Source organism: Mobula hypostoma, chromosome 6 (genome assembly GCF_963921235.1).
Source record: "Mobula hypostoma chromosome 6, sMobHyp1.1, whole genome shotgun sequence".
Classification (NCBI taxonomy): Eukaryota; Metazoa; Chordata; class Chondrichthyes; order Myliobatiformes; family Myliobatidae; genus Mobula; species Mobula hypostoma.
The window spans coordinates 86,850,443-86,870,167 of record NC_086102.1 but is presented as its reverse complement, the minus strand read 5'-3'; the positions used below and the strand labels follow the sequence as shown (position 1 = coordinate 86,870,167).

Below are 19,725 nucleotides of genomic sequence, written 5' to 3'. Positions count from 1 at the left end.
AATGGCAGCAAATGGATAAGAAGTGAAAATTGTTTTTTGGACCCAGACAGTCCCAAATTTTTTTACACCATGGACTCTTACTATTAACCAAGGGGTCCATGGTCTTGAAGAGGAGAACCCCTAGACTAGAGTAAAGTGTACAGTGGAGTTTTCCACGAGTCAGTACTAAAGATCACTGATTTTCTTAAAATGGGCTGCTGGGAATGGGTAAATAGGCAGCAGATGAAATTTAACACAGTGAAAAGTGAGAACTTATACTTTGGTAGAAAAAAATGTGGCAATATAAAATTAGAGGGCACAATTGTAAAAGTGATACAGAAACAGTGATCTGAAGGTACATGTACCTAATTCAGTGAATGGGTCAGGGCAGATTAACCACCACCTTGAAAAAAATCAGACAGGATAGGCAGAGCGAAAGAGAACAAGAGCAAGTAAGTCACATTGGACGTTTATTTGCTAAAAGTACAACCACAATTGTGACTAGTCTTGTGACCAGTTCTGGGTGCTAGACTTTTAAGGATATGAATGCCTTGAAGAAGGTGTAAGAAATAATTCCTAAGTTGAGGAATTTTAACTGTGTAGATAGATTGCAGAACCTGTGATAGTTTTTGATGAGGAGAACAAATTGAGGTATATAAAATCTTGAAGATTATAAACAGAATAGATTGAGAGCAGAAGTGGCTGTAGGGTCAAGAACCAGAGGACACAGAAAGAAGATAATTGCTGAAAGAAACAAATGCGCTTTGAAAGAAAACAGTGACTGGCTGGAAGTTGGAATACAGATTCAGTTGTTCAAAGGGAAGCTGGAATAGTTTGTGACTGGAAATAATTTTCAAGGAAAAGTATGAGAGAGTTAAATAAGTATTCTTCACTCTCTTCAAAACTGCAAAATGTCCTCCTATTCCTATCTTCCATAATTGTATGAAAGCTACATAGTTCTGTGGGAGTCTTTTTAGCTTAACAGTTAAAGAAGGCAGTTCATCATCACCTTCTCAAAGACAATTAGGAACAGGAAATAAATGCTGGCTTTGCCAGTGACACCCACAAGCCATGAATGAATAATAAAGTAAATATGCTTTCCTGATTTCTTCTTAAATAATATTATAGTATTTAGATGTGACTCACTTAGCATTGTCAAGCTTCTCTTCATCAGTCAAGTCTCCTGTCTTCACAAGGTCATACCGGATCGATGCAGTCTGAATGGCATCAATCAAATCCAGTACTGGTATACTCGTGCTAATTACTTTGTCCTGTGGATTAGGTAACATATCGGAATGGCAAATGTCAGAAAATCCAGCATAAATTTGATGCTTTTATAGGTTAGTGGCTTTGAGAGTTAATTTACAAAGGTTATTTACTGGATATCCATTTATTCTAAGCCTCACAGTTGTAACCTGATCTGATAGCCAACTGAGGGGCTAGTGTGGAAAGGATTCATCCAATTCAGGTTTAGAACCACCCTGGCAATATGCACGTAGAGCCATAGCTTCAAATGTTCTGCAGACAACCGTCAAATACTTGCATTTGTTGCAATTGATTTTATTCAAATATCTTCAGAAAAAAAAGAAACTATACCTGAAGTGGCACAAAGCACAACCATCAGTTTGTGCCAGAATGCAAGTGATTACATAATTCCCTTGCTAATCAAAGACCATGCTGCTGGCAATGATTTTTATTCGTGAAACAATGTAGACATCCTCCACTCACCGCATTTTCTGAAGCAAGAACCCTACTATTGGAAGACTTGGCTGTAGTTTCATTGTGAGCTCTGATTAATTTGTGGGACTGCAAGTGCATACCGTCCATTAAATGAATAGACTGCTCACTGCAGAGTATTGGACTATGTTTAAATAGACTCTACTTCTTTGGATTATTCTCAAATAACTGGTATGCAATTGAATCACTGAAAAATTATGACACACCAGTAAGCCGTTCTTATACGTGCTAGTCTGATAAAGAACCACCAACTTAGTCTTGGCTCCTAATATATGGGTATGGTAGTACTTCTTAAGATAAAAACCATTTGACTAAGTTGACGTGGTGACTGACTGAAAAATTGAATGGTATTTCTGTGTGTGTCTGAAGGACTACTAGAGGAGGTACATGCCAACAGATAAAGAGATATATTGAACGTGCACACAGTGGCCACTTTATTAGGTATACCGCTCATTATTGCAAATAACTAATCAGCCAACCACGTGACAGCAACTCAATGCTTAAAAGCATGCAGACACGGTCAAGAGGTCCAGTTGTTGTTCAGACCAAACTTCAGAATGGGGAAGAAATATGATCTAAGTAACTTTGATGTGAAATGATTTTTGGTGCCAGATGGGTAGTTTGCGTACCTCAGAAACTGCTGATCTCCTGGGATTTTCACACACAATAGTCTCTAAGAGTTTACAGAGAATGGTGTGAAAAGAAAAAAAAAACATCCAATGAGCAGCAGCTCTGAGGGCAAAAATGCCTTGTTAATGAGAAAGGTTAGAGAAAAATGGCCAGACTGGTTCAAGCTGACAGGAAGACAACTGTAACTCAAATATCTGCTTGTTACAACAGTGCTGTGCAGAAGAGCATCTCTGAACACATAACACATCAAAACTTGAAGTGGATGGGTTACAGCAGCAGAAGACCACAGTCATACACTCAGAGGCCACTTTATTAGATACAGGAGATACCTAATAAAGTGGCCATTTAGTGTATTGCTTCTTGATCTATATAATTATTTATTATAATTTCTTAATTACTCTATTTGTTTATTTACTGTTTTAAATTTCAGTGCTGAGCTCGGCCCAGGGAGGTCTATGTGTAAAACACTTGGAATGTAAGTTACCTTAAAGCTAGAGATAGTGGAGCTTTTCCCTGCTTCAGATAATGTCTGATTCACCCAGTTCACGATGATGTCATCATTAACCTTTTCACCATCACCAATCTCCTCCAGCATGTTCAAGGTATACCTACAGCAAGGAAAACAGCATGGCTTTGAGGTGCATGAACTGTGAAAAGAGATGTCAATACTCCAACTGTTCATCAGAAGATAAAGTGAAGTTGCTGTAAATGCAACTTATAAATGAACACTACTTCAAGGCGTGAGAAAATAATATTCCTATGGTTTGGAATGCATATTCGAATGAGGGGTGGAATCAGATTCAAAATTTAATTGGAAATACACTTGATGGATATAAATGTAAAGCTTAAAAGGCAGGGGTAATGAAACTAATTGGCTTCTTCTTTCAAAGAGTTAGCACAAATTCAGAGGGCTGAACATTTCTATAATGTATGATTCTAAGAATGATTGTCAAAGAGAGATGGATTCAAAGAGCTGAAAAGAAAATTTAAACCTGGATTCAGGAAATTACTCAAGGGATACATAGAATGGACTCTCATGCAGGATAGGAAATCCTCAATGTGCTGTGGAACTGGAGTTAATATAGGCTGAATGCCCTGATCACACTGTCTAATCAAAATACAAAGGTAGAATGTCTCACTCATGGTGTTCATATCACTTTTCTACCCATTACAGAAAATTTCAGAACGATTCTCAGTTGGCAACAATGTTTTAGATGGTCAATAAAGTTTTGGGATTGAGTGCCAAATGAAAAAAACACATAGAAATCTAGGATCTTTGTGCTTCATATTCAGTTACTGAGATGGGTTGGGGATTTCCAGGACTAACAGCCCCAATAGTAAGCAGCATACATACTGTCTACTAACCATTTTGGTGTAAACCCCAAGCCATATGGAAAATCTAGACACGTTAAATCTACAAAATGCAACAAATTAGCAAATTTGTACCAAACTATCCAATACATCCATGATATATCAGTTAGCACTTGACACCATCTTTGTCTCACTTATCTACATAAGTTAAAATATACTCACCTCCTCATTAATTGCCACAACAAAGCTAAGGTTGGTGTGTGTTTGCCTTCATTCAGGTCCTGACCCGCGATGCCAACAAGCGAGAATTTGGCTTTGTTCTTTCCCAGATCAACTGCATAATTACAGTTTTCCAGCTGTTGAATAATATAACCTACATGTTAGCAAAACTGCTTTAATTCATTATTTATATAATGAATTCTTCTTGATTGCAGTTAATAAAGGGCTTAAGTGCCTGCATTTTCCATCATTGGTGCTCAATTCAAGTCAATGAGCAGGTCTCCCTTGTGGTTTGGGACGCATTATTTGGAGCACTTAAGTTACAACACACCAGATTACAGCTATGGATATTAATGAACTCATCCCACTGTTCCACTTACTGCTCACATCAAGATACTCTGGTTTAAGTTCCTGCATACTGGGCCATACTCCTCTGGTTGCAGCTGTGTGCCTAACAGCTGAATGTGTTAAATAGATTCCGAGGTGGTGCTCAAAGTTGCAGGCAGAGTAGGGAGTGATCATAAAGTTGCCCACCAGTCTGTTCACCATTTACACGGTAGCACTGGTGGAGTCTGGTCTTTGCACTTATTACGCTTACCCGTTTTCTATCTGCTTTTTACCATTTGTAAAGTACACTGTTATCTTTTCTGCCCACTTCAAATTTGATGATCTTACATTGTCTCCATTCCCATATATAATCTATTCATGTCTAATTTTTATGCTTTATACTATGTTGCCAACCTTTGTGTCACCAGCAAACTTTGGTAATTGGCTCTCAAACTCATTTCATATATTGAACCATGTTCTTAACAATATTTAATAAATCAGTATTGATTTGTAAGGAATTAAATGCAAAAATAAGTGGATTAATGGTAGCAGTAGTTTCATTTACATATCAATCCAAACCAAAGCTGCAGATAGAGTATCAGAGTGGAATAATTTAATGGCACTTTCAATAAATTGGCTCAGGAAAAATGAACAAGCACATGGAATTCATGAGCGCAAACTCTTAAATTTCATCAGTTGTTGTCCGTTTGGGAATTAAATAGTTTCATGAACAACAAATGTAAAACGTGGAGAGTGAACATCAGTGTGGAAATTAGACTAAGTGATTCTAAACTAAATGGATTAAATATCCTGTTTCCGTGCAATGACATTTAATAGTGGGTCAGAGACATTCACAAAACATCCACAATTCGTATGACTTTGACCGCCATTAATCCTGAGTTGGCTTTGGGATTTGCTTTAGATGGTGTTGGTGGCTTACCAGTCACTGAGACAGGTAGGGAGGAAACACTCCATGATCACATGATCCAAAGTAGGAACACAAGTTTTCTCAATCTTGAAGACCAGCCCACAGATTTGTTGCCATGTGTTCAGCATACCAATTCAGCTTTGGCTATGAAAATGGAAACTGGAAACCAAGGAATGCTTTCAATACAGTGATAATTAGCCTTTCCATTGCGATATATAAAATGTATAGACAGATGGATTTTGATCTTTCTATAGATATATCTGTATTTGCTACAGATGGGTACTTGATGGTCAGTATGGGCAGAGTTGGCTAAAGGACATATTTCTGTGCTATTTGATTATATATTCATCAGTTTTGGGGATGTCAAGTGATCAGCAAAAAATGAAACTACAAAAGTCTCAGTGATATGATTGTTCTGATATATACCAATGGAAGTTTTAATTGAACACTTACTTTCTTCATGTTAGCACCCAGTTTAGGATAAGGGGGCTTGTTCACCCGACTCCAATCCACAGGGACCTTAATCTTTTCATAGAGCTGCAGAATCACCAAGGCATCATCTAGGTCACTGAAACAAAATGATATGTAAGCAATTTAGATCATTAACGAAGTAATGAATGAGATACTGCAATTGAAACATGACATGTGGTAAGAGTTTGGCTTATTTGTGTTTTAGTCTTTTGTTTACTGGAAAAATAAAGATTTAACATTGAAACTGACTCAGAACAGATTAGAGTGAAGACATGTTTTGGGACCAGAGTACACAACTACACCCAGTTCAAGCTGTAATATTCTGATTCAGAATCTGTACTATTATATTCAGAACCAGTGCAGAAAACAGTTGAATTTTCCAGCAGGCTGATCAATGTCAGAAAGGGAACTTGGGGCAGGAATTTGGTAACAGATATTCCTCCTATGAACTGCTCTGCTGATGATAGAACATGTTTTTATTAACTGCTGAATTTAAGAGCAAAGAAAAACTCCCAAAATACTTCATTCTATCCAGATATAAACAAATCTGGAAATGTGCAGATTGACACTAGCTTGCTTTTTGAATGGATTTAGAACATAGAATGGTAAGCACAGGAGCAGAACCTTCAGCCCACAAAGTTGTGGCAAGCTAATAAAATTAGTAATCAAATGTTCACTAAATTAATCCTTTTTGTCTACATAATGTCCATATCCTTCCATTTCATACATTCATATGCCTATCCAAGAGCACCTTGAATGCTCCTATCTACCACCACTCCAGAAGGTGCATTTCAGGCACCCGCCACTCTGCGTTTAAAACAGTTAGCCCCACGCATCCCTTCTGAATTTACTGCCACTTGCCTTAAATGGCAATGCCAAATAAAAGTCCATTTTTAATTTCTACATTAGTGTTTGTGTCATAGTTTATAGTTTGTGTTCACATAGTTTTTGTAAGTGGTCGCATATGATTTAGTTTGTTCTGTGTAAATTGATTTCTACCCTCCTCACAATATCTACACTGTTCCTTAATATAAAGTATGATCTTCTTAGTGCAAGAACTTTAGATGGGCAGAATTTGTATCGTGCATCCAAGAGGGTTTCTTAAATCGATATGCAGATAGTCCAACAAGAGGAGAGGCTGTATTGGACTTGGCATTGAGTAATGAGCCAGGCCTGGTGACTGACCTTTCAGTGGGTGAGCAGTTACAAAACAGTGACCACAATTCCTTAAGTTTTAAGATAGCTATAGTTAAGGATAAGTCTAGACCTTACAGGAAAAGTACTAAATTAGAGCAGGGCAAATTACGAGAGCATTAGGCAGGAACTAGGGAGAGTTAGTTGGGAACACAGACACGAGGAAATCTGCAGATGCTGGAAATTCAAGCAACAAAGCAACTGTCTACTATAAGCCTACTGACTCTCACAGCTACCTGGACTACTTCTCTTCCCACCCTGTCTCTTGCAAAAATGCTACCCGCTTCTCGTAATTCCTCCGTCTCTGCCGCATCTGCTGTCAGGATGAGGCTTTTCATTCCAGGACAAAGGAGATGTCTTCCTTCTTTAAAGAAAGACACTTCCCTTCCTCCATCATCAACTTTGCTCTCAAATGCATCTCTCCCATTTCATGCACATCTGCTCTCACCCCATCCTCCTGCCACCCCACTACGAATAGGGTTCCCCTTGCCCTATCCTCCCACCCCACCAGCCTCCGGGCCCAACATATAATTCTCCATAACTTCCACCACCTCCAACGGAATCCCACCACCAAGCACATCCTTCCCTCCCCCTCCTCTGCTTTCCGCAGGGATCGCTCCCTATGTGACTCCCTTGTCCATTCATTACCCCCCCCATCCCCTCCCACCGATCTCCCTCCCAGCACTTACCCTTGTAAGTGGAACAAGTGCTACACATACCCTCACACTTCCTCCCTCACCACCATTCAGGGCCCCAGACAGTCATTCCAGGTGAGGCAACACTTCACCTGTGAGTCGGCTGGGGTAATATACTGCGTCCAGTGCTCCCGGTGTGGCCTTCTATATATTGGCGAGACCCAACGCAGGCTGGGAGATGTTTCACTGAACACCTGCGCTCTGTCTGCCAGAGAAAGCAGGATCTCCCAGTGGCCACACATTTTAATTCCACGTCCCATTCCCATTCTGATATGTCTAATCACGGCCTCCTCTACTGTAAAGATGAAGCCACACTCAGGTTGGAGGAACAACACCTTATATTCTGTCTGGGTAGCCTCCAACCTGATGGCATGAATATTGACTTCTCTTACTTCCGTTAATGCCCCTCCTCCCCTTCATACCCCTTCCCTTATTTATTTATTTAATATATTTTTAAATATATTTTTAAATTTTTTTCCCCCTTTTTTCTCCCTCTGTCCCTCTCACTATAACTCCTTGCCTGCTCTCCACCCTCCGGGCACCCCTCCCCCCTTCTCCTTTTCCCCAGGCTTCCTGTCCCATGACCCTCTCCCTTCTCCAGCCTGGTATCCCTTTCGCTAATCAACTTTCCAAACTCTTAGATCCATCCCTCCCCTCCTGCCTTCTCCTATAATTTCGGATCTCCCCCTCCTCTCCCCCTCCCACTTTCAAATCGCTTACCATCTCTTCTTTCAGTTAGTCCTGATGAAGGGTCCCGGCCTGAAACGTTGACTGTACCTCTTCCTATAGATGCTGCCTGGCCTGCTGCATTCACCAGCATTTTTTGTGTTAATTTGGAACATCTGTTTTTGGGCAAGTTCACATCCCTGTGGATGGTGTTTAAAGACCAATTGCACAGAGTACAGGACAGGTAAGTTCCAGTCAGGAGGAAGGACAAGGATGGCAAGGTAAGAGAATCTTGTATGTTGAGGGGTGGGGGGAGGAATTTAGTCAAGATGAAAAGAGGAAAGTATGTAAAGCTTAGGAGGCTAGAGTTAAACAGAGTCCTTGAAGATTATAAAGAAGCCAGAAAAGAACTTAAGAAGGGAATTAGGAAAGCTAGAAGGGCCATGAAAACCCAACACTATCTCCTCAAAATTACTTCAAAATGCCCTAGCAGATTAATACACACAGTACTGGCAAGTAGGATTGAAGAGAAACCCAAGACAATCATTACATACATCAAGAGCAAGAGGATAACTAGGGAGAGGGTAGGACCACTGAAAGGTAAAGAGGGGAACATATGCTTGGATATGAAGGATGTGGGTGAGGTCCTAAATGAGTACTTTATATCAGTATTTACCAAGAAGAAGGACATGGAGGACAGGGAGATCAGTGCTGTGCATATCAACATGCTATGGCATTTTGAGGTAACAGGGAGATGGTGTTGGGTTCCTTAAGGACCATTAATGTGGCTAAATCCGCAGGGCCTAATGGAATATACTCCAAGTTATTGAGAGAGGCGAGAGAAGGGATTGCTGGGGCCTTAACCAATATCTTCATGTACTTTCTAGCCATGGGCAAGGTCCTGGAGGATAGGTAAGTAGCTAATATTGTTTCATTATTCACAAAAGGAACCAGGGATAATCTTAGAAACTATAGAGCAGTGGGTCTTACATCAGTGGTAATGAAGTTACTGGATAAGATACTTAAGGATAGGATTTATGAGCATTTGGAAAACAGTGGCCTAATTAGGGAGAGCCAACATTGCTTTGTATAGAGAAAGTCACGTCTTACCAACCTGACTGAGTTTTTTTGATGAGGTGATGAGGGTGATCAATGAAGGCAGAACTGTGGAGGTTGTCTACATAGATTTTAGTAAGAGTTTCGATAAGGTGCCTCATAGGAGACTCATTTAGAAGGTTAAGGTGTATGGAATTCATGGTGAATTGGCCATTTGGATTCAGAACTGGCTTGTAGTGGTCAAAGGGCCTTATTTTAGTTGGAGGTCTGCGATTAGTAGTGTTCCTCATGGACCTACACTGGGACCTCTGCGTCTGTAATGTATATAAATGACCAAGATGAAAATATAGGTGGGTGGGTTTATAAGTCTGTAGATGATACAAAGAATGGTTGCATTGTGATAGCACAGAGGACTGGCAAAGAATACAGTGGGATATAGATCAGTTGCAGAAATCGACAGAGACTTGGCAGAGTTTAACCCAGCCAAACGTGAAGTGTTGCAGCTTGGAAGGTCAAATGTAAGGAGACAGTAAGGGCAAGGCCCTTAACAGTGTCAATGAGCAGAGGGATCTAGGGGTCCAAGTTAATAGCTCCCTGAGAGTGGCTACACAAGTTGACAGGGTGGTTAAGAAGGCATGTGCAGGCTTGCCTTTATTAGTCCAGGCATTGAGTTCAAAGGTTGTGAAGTTATGTTGTTGCTTTATAAAAGCCTAGTTAGGGTGCATCTGGAGTATTGCTTACAGTTCTGGTCACCCACTATAGGAAAGATATTGAGGCCTTGCAGAGGGTGCAGAAGTAGTTTACCAGGATGCTGTCTAAATTAGAGGGCACATGCTACAACGAGAGGTTGGACAAACTTGGGTTATTTTTCTGGAGCAGTGGAGGCTGAGGGGAGATCTGACAGAGATTAATATGATTATGAAAGGAATAGACGGAGTAGAGAGAGTAGCCATACCCTCTGATACCAGAGGGTATGCATGTTGAAATGTCTAATTCCATTGGTGTGGATCATGCAGCTGACTGCGTCAGAGCACAAAGGACACATGCAGTCTAACAGTGAGGGATCGTCTTAATTGTTTTTTTTTGTGATCGCAAGACCCTGTTAGATATTGTTGATGTGGAGTGCTGCAAGTCCATTTTATTAGCAGATGGTAGGTGGACAGTGGAGGAGCTGTGTGCCTTTGGCTAGTGTGAGGACTAGGCCTCAGGCCAGGGTGTCGCCTATTTACAGCTGCCCAGAAGAGCGGTGTCAGAATCATTGCGCTTCACCGGCGGCAGTGTGACACGGCGTCCAAGCTGCAGGGTCTTTTTTTGCGTGACTGTATCATACTGATATCTTATATGTGCTTTGTGCTGGGTGTGGCTGTTGGTACTGTGTTTTGTACCTTAGCCCCAGAGTAACGCTGTCTTGTATGGCTGTATTCTTGGGTTTTCATGTAAGGTTGAGTGACAATTAAACATGGAACAATGAACTAAGCATTTAAAGTGAGAGGGTTAAGTTCAAAGAAGTGAGGGGCAAGTTTTTTTTACACAGAGAGTGGTGTTTCCCTGGAATGTGGTGCCTGGGGTGGTAGTAGAGGCAGATACATTAGGAATTTTTAAGAGACATTTAGATATGTGCATGAATGTGAGGGAAATGAATATGAATATTGTGTAGGCAGAAGGGGTTAATTTAGTTAGCCATTTGATTACTGGGCGGAAGGGTCTGTTCCTATGCTGTACTGCTGTATGTTCTATGTATATAATTGTGGAGAAAAAAATTGATTCAAATGGAATGGTGGCACCATCTAATGGTAGCAGTGAAAAATAGTTCAATTTCTGTGTCATACCACAAAACATCCATTATTAATTATACATCCAGGTTAATTTCATTTTTAACTTTAATGCTTTAGAAAGTTCCAAACCACGCTAGCATTAAATTCAACTTACTTTTGGTTGTAATTGATACAGATCAGCCCATAGCCTATAAGCATGTTTTTAAAACCAGTACAAGGTGAGTATGGAGTGCAAGCCAGAAAGACCATTTGTATCTCTATTTCATTCAAAAACTTGTCACTGTGCTCTATCTACCGTAAGTATCCTTTGGCTTAGTAGCAGAAAGCTGTGGACTCACGTGTTATTTCAACTCATTCATTGATGTGAATGGTGCTTTCAAGGCCACATGAAAATGCAGTGGTGATCTTCTGTTATATTCTATAACCCAGCGGTCCCCAACCACCGGGCCGCGAGGAAGCGATATGAGTCAGCTGCACCTTTCCTCATTCACTGTCACGCACTGTTCAACTTGAACATAGGGTTGCCAACTGTCCCGTATTAGCCGGGATGTCCCGTATATTGGGCTAAATTGGTTTGTCCCATACGGGACTGCCCTTGTCCCGTATTTCCCCCGCTAAGGTAGAGCATTCCTATGAAACCATTCGTAAGCCAAAATGGCGTAAAGCGAAGAAGCAATTACCATTAATTTATATGGGAAAAATTTTTGAGCGTTCCCAGACCCAAAAAATAACCTACCAAATTATACCAAATAACACATAAAACGTAAAATAACACTAACATATAGTAAAAGCATGAATGATATGATAAATACACAGCCTATATAAAGTAGAAATAATGTATGTACAGTGTAGTCGGGAAGATTAAGTCAAAACGGATTTGTGGAAAAACATCAGCACATACGCGCATGTGCACGTCACGCATGCGCACACAGGTGCCCGCGCAAGGCTTCATGGTCACGGTAGTCTTTCTCAGGGTAAACACAAGTGTCCCAGGATTTGACTGCTACTTTTGTCCCTTATTTGGGAGTGAGAAAGTTGGCAACCCTAACTGTAAAAGACATGTTGAGGTGAGTTTAACCCTACTTGAACACCCCCCACGCCCCCCCGGTCGGCCGGTCCACAAGAATAATGTCGATATTAAACCAGTCTGCAGGGCAAAAAATGTTGGGGACCCCTGCTATAACCAATGCAGATGGTGTGAAGATATTCCACAGTACTCCTTCACTGTTGAAGTGGTTCCAGAGATGATGAAACTGAATTGAAGGATGCCCAAACTAGGTTAATATGCACTTGGGGAACAAGTAAGTGTAAGTTTAAAAAGCAAGCAGGACCTGTTGGGACTTTCGGAGGAGCCTGAGATCACGCTTGTTTTGAGTAAGCGTGAGATGTAAGAAGTCAACAAGGCCTGTCGGGATTTTTAGCAGAGTTTGAAATTATTTGCATTATTAGGCACTTGGTAAGGACCAATAAAAAGAAGTTAGGTTTACGTGGCGTGGCCATGATGTGAGTGGGCCAGGTTTAGTGTGGGGAGCTGAGGCTTTTGATCAATAGGCTTCAGTAAGAAGAGGCGAAAAGTAGGCTGAGGTTTTTGTCAAGTTTCTCTCCTTTATTTATTGGTGCCTAGTTAGAGCATCAAGAATGAATCCCAGGTCAATGGTATGTTCTTCATGCAAGATGTGGAAGATCTGGGAGATCTTCAGTCTCCTTGATTGCTACATTTGCAAGAAGTACATCTAGGTGCAACTCCTTACTAGTGTGTTAGGGAACTGGAGCTAAAGTTGAATGACCCTTGTTTCATCTGGGAGAATGAGAAGGTGATAGATAAGAGCTACATTAGTCAGTGGATACTGTCTCCATGGACATCAGCAAGGCCTTTGACAAAGTTCCGTACGGGAGACAGGTTGGCATTCTGGATGAAGTAGTAAATTGGATTCAACATTTGCTTCGTGGGAGAAGTCAGAGGCTGGTGGTAGACAGTTGCTTCTCTAACTGGAAGCCTGTGACTAGTGATGTGCAGCTGGGATCGGTGCTGGGTTAGGATCCTTGTCTTCCTGACCAGCAGTCCGCAATCAATAAGGATAGACAGCAATACCCCTGCCATGATTATCCTCAACACTCATACTCCACAAAGCTATATCCTCAGCCCTCTACTCCCTTTACATTTCACTGTGTGGCTGGATTCTGTTAGTACTCCATCCATAAGTTGCAGATGATACCACTGTAGGTGGTCATGTCTCAAGCTATAGTGAGTTGGAATCTAAGAAGAAGATAGAGAACCTAGTGACATGGTGTTGTGACAACAAACTTTCCCTCAAAGCAGAAGAGCTGGTCATTGACTTCAGGGAGAGGGAAGGCGCCCACACTCCTGTTTAAGTCAATGGTGCTAATGTCAACAGGGCTGAGAGCTTCAAGTTCCTATGAGTGAACAGCACCAATAGCCTGCCTGATCCAACCACATAGATGCTATGGTGTGAAAGATTCACCAGTACCTCAACTTCCATAGGAGGTTAAAAAATTTGGCATGTCCTCGCTGAATCTCACCAATTTTTATTGATGCACCGTAAAAAATATCCTGTCTGAATGTATCACAGCTTGGTATGCCAACTGCTCTGCCAGTGACCACATGAAACTGCAGAGATTTGTGGACACAGCTCAGCATATCATGGAAACCAGCTTCCCCATCCATGGGCTCTGTTTATACTTCTCGCTGTCTCGGCAAAGCAAACAGCATAATCGAAGTCCCACCTGTCCCAGGCATTCTCCCCTTCTTCCCTTTTCCATCGGACAGAAAATACAAAAGTCTAAAGCATATATCACCAGATTTAAGGACAGCTTCTATTCTGCTGTTATAACATTATTGAATGGTTCCCTTGTATGATAAGATGGGCTTTTGACCTCACAATCTGCTGCGTCCTAACCTCGCACTTTATTGTCTACCTGCACTGCACTTAATCTGTAACTGTAACACTTCATTCTGTATTCTATTATTGTTCTCCCTTGTATTACCTCAATGCACTGTTATAATGAACAGTATGTGAGACAATTTTTTTTCGTTGTATCTTGATACATGTTACAATAATGTACCAAATTACCTTCCACAGGATATATACTCACTGACCTACTTCTGTAGCCACAATATTTATGTGGCTGGCCTATTTGTGTTTCCAGTAAATGACAACTTGCAATTGGGTGAAAAAAAAATCAGTGATAACAAAATTGTTCTTTGTCCAGCAGTAGTGGTTTGATTCTCATACACATTGTGCATTGCCTCGTACAGATGGTATGAATTTCACGATCACTGCTCTGTCCCAAGCCTGGATGTTGTGCTGGTCCTGTTGCATGCAGGCATGGACTGCTCCTTTACCTGGGTTTTTTACAGGATATTGGACATTCATTCCAATTTACAATGGCAGCAAGGTTATTAATTAAAAGTTCATGAAGGTTACTGACAAAAGGACTTTCTTTTACTCTTCATACAGATAGTAAAGATCCCACAGCACTTTCTAAAAGAAACACAGATTTTTTTCCTCCTGCCACAAAGAAGAGAAAAACTGCAGATGCTGGGAATCCACTGTGACGAAAAACCAAGTTATCAGAAGATTGATGCTAATAACAGAGATAAGTGAGACAATGGAGAAACATTCAAAATGTTAATGAAAGAGGAGAGAGAGATAACAGAAAGAGACACCAGTCCGAGTATTGACAGACCGATTGCTTTGAACCTGAACTGTTTGAAGTTTGATGGACAGGCGATACCCCAGCAGGGGGATAAAAAGAACAGGTTCGCTAAGGCAAGACACCACGAGATCACGAGATAACGAGACACTGGAAGAGCGGTGTGCCCCCACAAGTTGGTGAGAGTTAGAGGTCTGGTCGCGGGAACCGACCATAGATGCACAGGGTGAAAAGGGTACGATCGGTGGGAACCTGGTGTGTGTGTCCGCCCTTGCCTGGGTGCCGGGTTCACCGTGGAAGAACGGTCGTATCCGGAACGGAGGGGTCACAGTTGGTGACCACAGAAGACATTAAAAGGGTTCGCCTGAAAGCTAACTGCGAAGAACAAAGGTCTGTCTGAATCAGATTTGCATATTATCTCACTCTCTCTCTCCAACGGCACAACAGCGATTACTGCAAACTGTACTCAGCTGAACTGAACTCTGCGTCACTTTGAGACTGATCATTTTACCCCTAGACTGCGATAGAGCTTGGTTGATTCCTATTACCTTAGTTCCGTGTACATGTATGTTTTATCATTGCTAATCTGTTGCGTTTATATCCTTACGATTAGAGTACTGTGTTACTTATTTCTTTAATAAAACTTTCTTAGTTCCAGTAATCCAGACTCCAACTAAGTGGTCTATTTCTGCTGGTTTGGCATCCCAGTTACAGGGTACGTAACACCACACACAAAATGCCGGAGGAACTCAGTAGGCCAGGCAGCATCTGTTGAAAAGAGTACAGGACCTGATGAAGGATCTCAGCCCAAAATTTTCCATAGATGCTGCCTGGCCTGCTGAGTTCCTCCAGCATTTTGTGTGTGTTGCTTTTTCCCTCCTGGTTGGTGATCAATATTTACCCCTTAACTATTATCACTAAAGTAGATTACCTTTACACTATAACCCATAACACAGCTATTTATGAGGGATTTCTTTGGCCAAATTGGTTACGCCATTTTATACATTACCCTTCAAAAGAAATTTATGAATATAAAACACTTTTGGATTCTCTAAAATAGAGCTATGATAATTTATACTGAAGATTTGTCATGGGCAGAGCGGCAATTGATTGTATGTGAAATTTGCAAAGCAATTAACTGTACAAAGCATTTTAAGTGTGGATGATTTAGACTTTCATAGTAACTTGTTGTGGATGGTGCACATGCCTCTGAAATCACTTGGTTAATGTTCTGTGACGTAGGCCCTACAACCTGTGTCTAGCCCTAAGAGTTATCCTTTGTTGTCTTCCTTACCTGTACAAATGATTCACATGAGGAGTCACACCAAGTGAATTCATCCAGTTTCTGAAAGTCCTTTCTTCTCTTGTTTCACCTACAAAATTATTGAAGCAGGGAGAAAATGTTTAGTTGCTAACAAAAAGGCAGCAAAATCTATGATTCTGGAAAGGGAGCATCCATAAATCTTGCCCATATGAAGATGTAGTTGAAGAATGCAAGGAGATAATTGCACAGTTAATAAGTGTTGAACATTGAAACAAATAAGCGTTCTGCTGTAACCGGCTGATAAAATGTGGTATTTCCTCAGAAACTGTCCTAGTGCCTCAGACCACAAACAACCAGCCACGCTCCATCCCGAGTAGGAATTTGCTGTACAAAATCAAACTAAAATATGTCAGATAGAGTCAAGATACCTTTATCTATCTGAATTTTAATGATTGAATGAAATAAATCCAACTACTCAAGTCTGTCTTTGCAAGCATTACCCATATCTTTGATAATGTACACTTCAAAATTTACAATATATATTCTCTCTACAAAGAAATTGTGCACAATATTCTTCACCAGTTACAGCTTTTCTTTGTTTTTTTTATTAACATTATTTATGCTGATCTGATAGAAAAAAACAAAATCCATTTTGAACAACTGTATCCCTCTGTGCCAGTAAAGAATAAATTTACTGTTGCAGTGTGAAGCTCAACCTGAAGTGTTTGTACCCAAGTTTCAGTTTGATCCCTGGACCCACAAGCCTTTACTGGAGCTCATTGCTGGGAAGGCAACATTAATTGCTTTTGATTAGAGTAAAGGCACTAATTTGTACTGACATCTTACACCAGACCGACAAAGTTCTTCACAAATGAAACATTTTAAGCTGTCAAAAGCATTTTAATTTTCTCCGGTGCTTACCCTCCAGGAGACTCCAGTCTATGTCCTGATTCTCAGGCTTCTGAAGAGCTGGATATTTGTTGAAGAGATTGGCAACAAACGCCAAGTTTAACTTGGGGTTTCCACGTACGACATCTGCTGCTGTGACAAACTGTCTGCAGCCAAGTTTATCGGCTTGCTGAAGCATGGACTCTGCACGTTTCAAGTCATCTTTTTCCTGAATAAGTAATGAAGTATTTGTGATATTCAGCCTGATTTGTTTTTGAAGCCTCAAACTGCAATCCTAACATATCCTCAGAAAAACTGACTATGCTCTTCACTCAGCTCTGGAACCCTTGGGCATTGAAGATGCATACATCAGGATTGTCTTTGTTGACTACAGCTTAGCATTGAACGCTATGGTCTCTTCAAAACTCATCACCAAGCTTCAACGCCTGGGCCTCAGTACCTCCCTGTGCAACTGGATCCTTGATTTCCTCACTGGCAATCCCTAGTTAGTATGGATTGGTAACAGCATCTCCTCCGCACAGACTATCAGCGCAGGGATGTGTGCTTAGCCCCCTGCTCTACTCACATTATACTTATGACTGTGTGGCTAAGTTCACCTCCAAAGCCATATTTAAGTTTGCTGATGACTACAATGCTGTTGGCTGAATCAAAGGTGGTGATGAATCAGCATATAGCAGAGAGATTCAAAATCTGGTTGAGCGGTGTAACAATAACAACCTCTCACTCAGTGTTAGCCAAACAAAAGAGCTGATTATCAGCTATGGGAGGAAGAAGGTGCAGGTCCATGACCTAGACCTTATTAGGGGAACAGAGGTAGAGGGGTCAGTAGTTTTAAATTCCTTGCTATCAACATTGCAGAGGATCTGTCCTTGTACCAGGACATAGTGTCATAACAAAGAAGGCAAGACAGAGCCTGTACTTTCTTAGATGTTTGCATAGATTTGGCATGTCACTGAAAGCTTTGACAAACTTCTATAGATGCACAGTGGAGAGTATTCTAACTGGCTCCATCATGGACTGCTATGGACACACTAATGGCCTGGAATGAAAAAGGCTACAGAAAGTGGTGGATACAGACAAGTCCATCATAGGCAAAGCCCTCCCCACCTTTAAGTACATTTACATGGAGCACTGCCTCAAGAAAGTAGCATCCATCATCAAAGACCCCCACCATCCAGGCCATGTCCTCTTCTTACCACTGCCATCAGGTAGGAGGTACGGATGCCTTAAGTCCCACACAGTCAGGTTCAGGAACAGTTACTACGTCACCACCATCAGGATCCTGAACTGTTCACACTACTCTGAACTAATTCCACCATCTACAGACTCACTTTCAAACATTCTTAACAACCTATGTTCTCAGTATTATGTTTATTTGTACACTTCTTTTGTATATTGGTGTTTATTAGTGTTTATGCATAGTTTTTCTTAGAATTCTATTGTCTTTCTTTTTTTCTGTAAATGCCTGCAAGAAAATTAATCTCAAGGTTGTATATGGTAACATTTACGTACTTGGGTAATAAATTTACTTTGAAATTGAACTATAACTCAAATCCAACTAATAGTTGGCAAGTATCCTGAATTGTAAGCATGGTGATATTACTCTTAATACAGATGAGTTCAATTTCTCATGATCAGTTAACAGCCATCATTTTACCATTTATCTGCGTGTTCCACAGAAATTACACCAACGTTTGAACAATAGGAAGACAGTTCACTCACCCCAAACAATTACCTGCCTGGCCTTACATATCTTCTGACCTCCCGGCCACACCTCATTAGAACTCAGTTCATTTTGTGGACTGGTACTACATCGCTAATCATTCTACTTAAATACTGTAGCCATTTCATTTACATTTTTAATGAAATGAAAGCCAAGAATTCTAAGCGAATGTTTACCAACATACCGTATATGCAAAGAAATTAACATTTTAAAAGAGTGGATTAGTGAAAGTCACTCAGAACCACAATCAGAATCGTGTTTAATATCACTGGTATATATCAGGGAATTTGTTGTTTTGCAGTAGCAGTACATGGCAATACATATTAACAAAAACTATAAATTACAATAAGAAGTATATAAAGAGGAAAATTAAATTAAATAAGTAGTGTGTAATGCCTGGTTAAGAACATGTCTTATTGTATTGCTAATGTAGTGCTATTAAGTGTTTTATTTTCTGCAGCTTTTTTGTAAAACACATTGTGTTCTGTAAATTAAGTTTCACAGTTCAGTACTTTGGTTTCTGCAAAGATAAGGATTCATTTGCTCAGTTTAGGAATGTGGTATCAGCCAGTCAGGTTTGTCCTGGTAACTTTCTGTACAGTGGGATGCCGTGGAACATTTGAGAGATTTCTGAGGGACAATGGGATGGTTTCGGGTCTTTGTTGGAAAGAGGTGTGAAGAAGAGCAATGGGGAAGATGCTTGCAGAATCCTGCCCAAAGGAGATCCCGTTGTGAGAAATGCTTTGTGCAGACGAATGGTTCCAAGGAAGAAGTGCCAATACTCCTGAGTTAGCCAGTCCGTTTGAAATGGTCTTCAAGGGAAGTTCCAACTGTGGCTGGTGTCTTTCACGCAGAACGTGCGTTCAGTAGGTGAGTAATCAAAGCAAAGCACCCGACTACTCCGGAAATGATCTCCAACATTTTTGCGCGCATTTAGACTGGCCTAATTGTACTGGGCCCTTTTTCTTTTTCTCTATTAACTGTTTAAAGTTGAAATATCTGTAAATATACTTCCACTTTAATTTTGTGCTGGTGTAAGGTCCGTTATTTCCAGGCAAACGGTAACTTTGCGTGGGACAGTATTTACACAGCATTCACCATAATTTCCACACCCCCATCGGAACATTCCAACTTTCCTATTTGGTTGAATCCAAGTCATTCCAATC

At 40.7% G+C, this 19,725-nt stretch overlaps 1 protein-coding gene across 1 annotated transcript in view; it reads right to left on the bottom strand.

Annotated features, from left to right (window-relative positions):
- Positions 1 to 19,725, bottom strand: part of LOC134348172 (plastin-2-like) — a 95,411-nt gene that overhangs the window by 9,505 nt on the left and 66,181 nt on the right. The window contains exons 11-16 of the mRNA XM_063051149.1: positions 16,849 to 17,044; positions 15,958 to 16,036; positions 5,585 to 5,699; positions 3,880 to 4,013; positions 2,831 to 2,954; positions 1,126 to 1,250 (exon numbers count right to left, since the gene is read on the bottom strand). Coding sequence (XP_062907219.1) covers positions 1,126 to 1,250; positions 2,831 to 2,954; positions 3,880 to 4,013; positions 5,585 to 5,699; positions 15,958 to 16,036; positions 16,849 to 17,044 — 773 coding nt within the window. The remainder of the gene's footprint in view (positions 1 to 1,125; positions 1,251 to 2,830; positions 2,955 to 3,879; positions 4,014 to 5,584; positions 5,700 to 15,957; positions 16,037 to 16,848; positions 17,045 to 19,725) is intronic.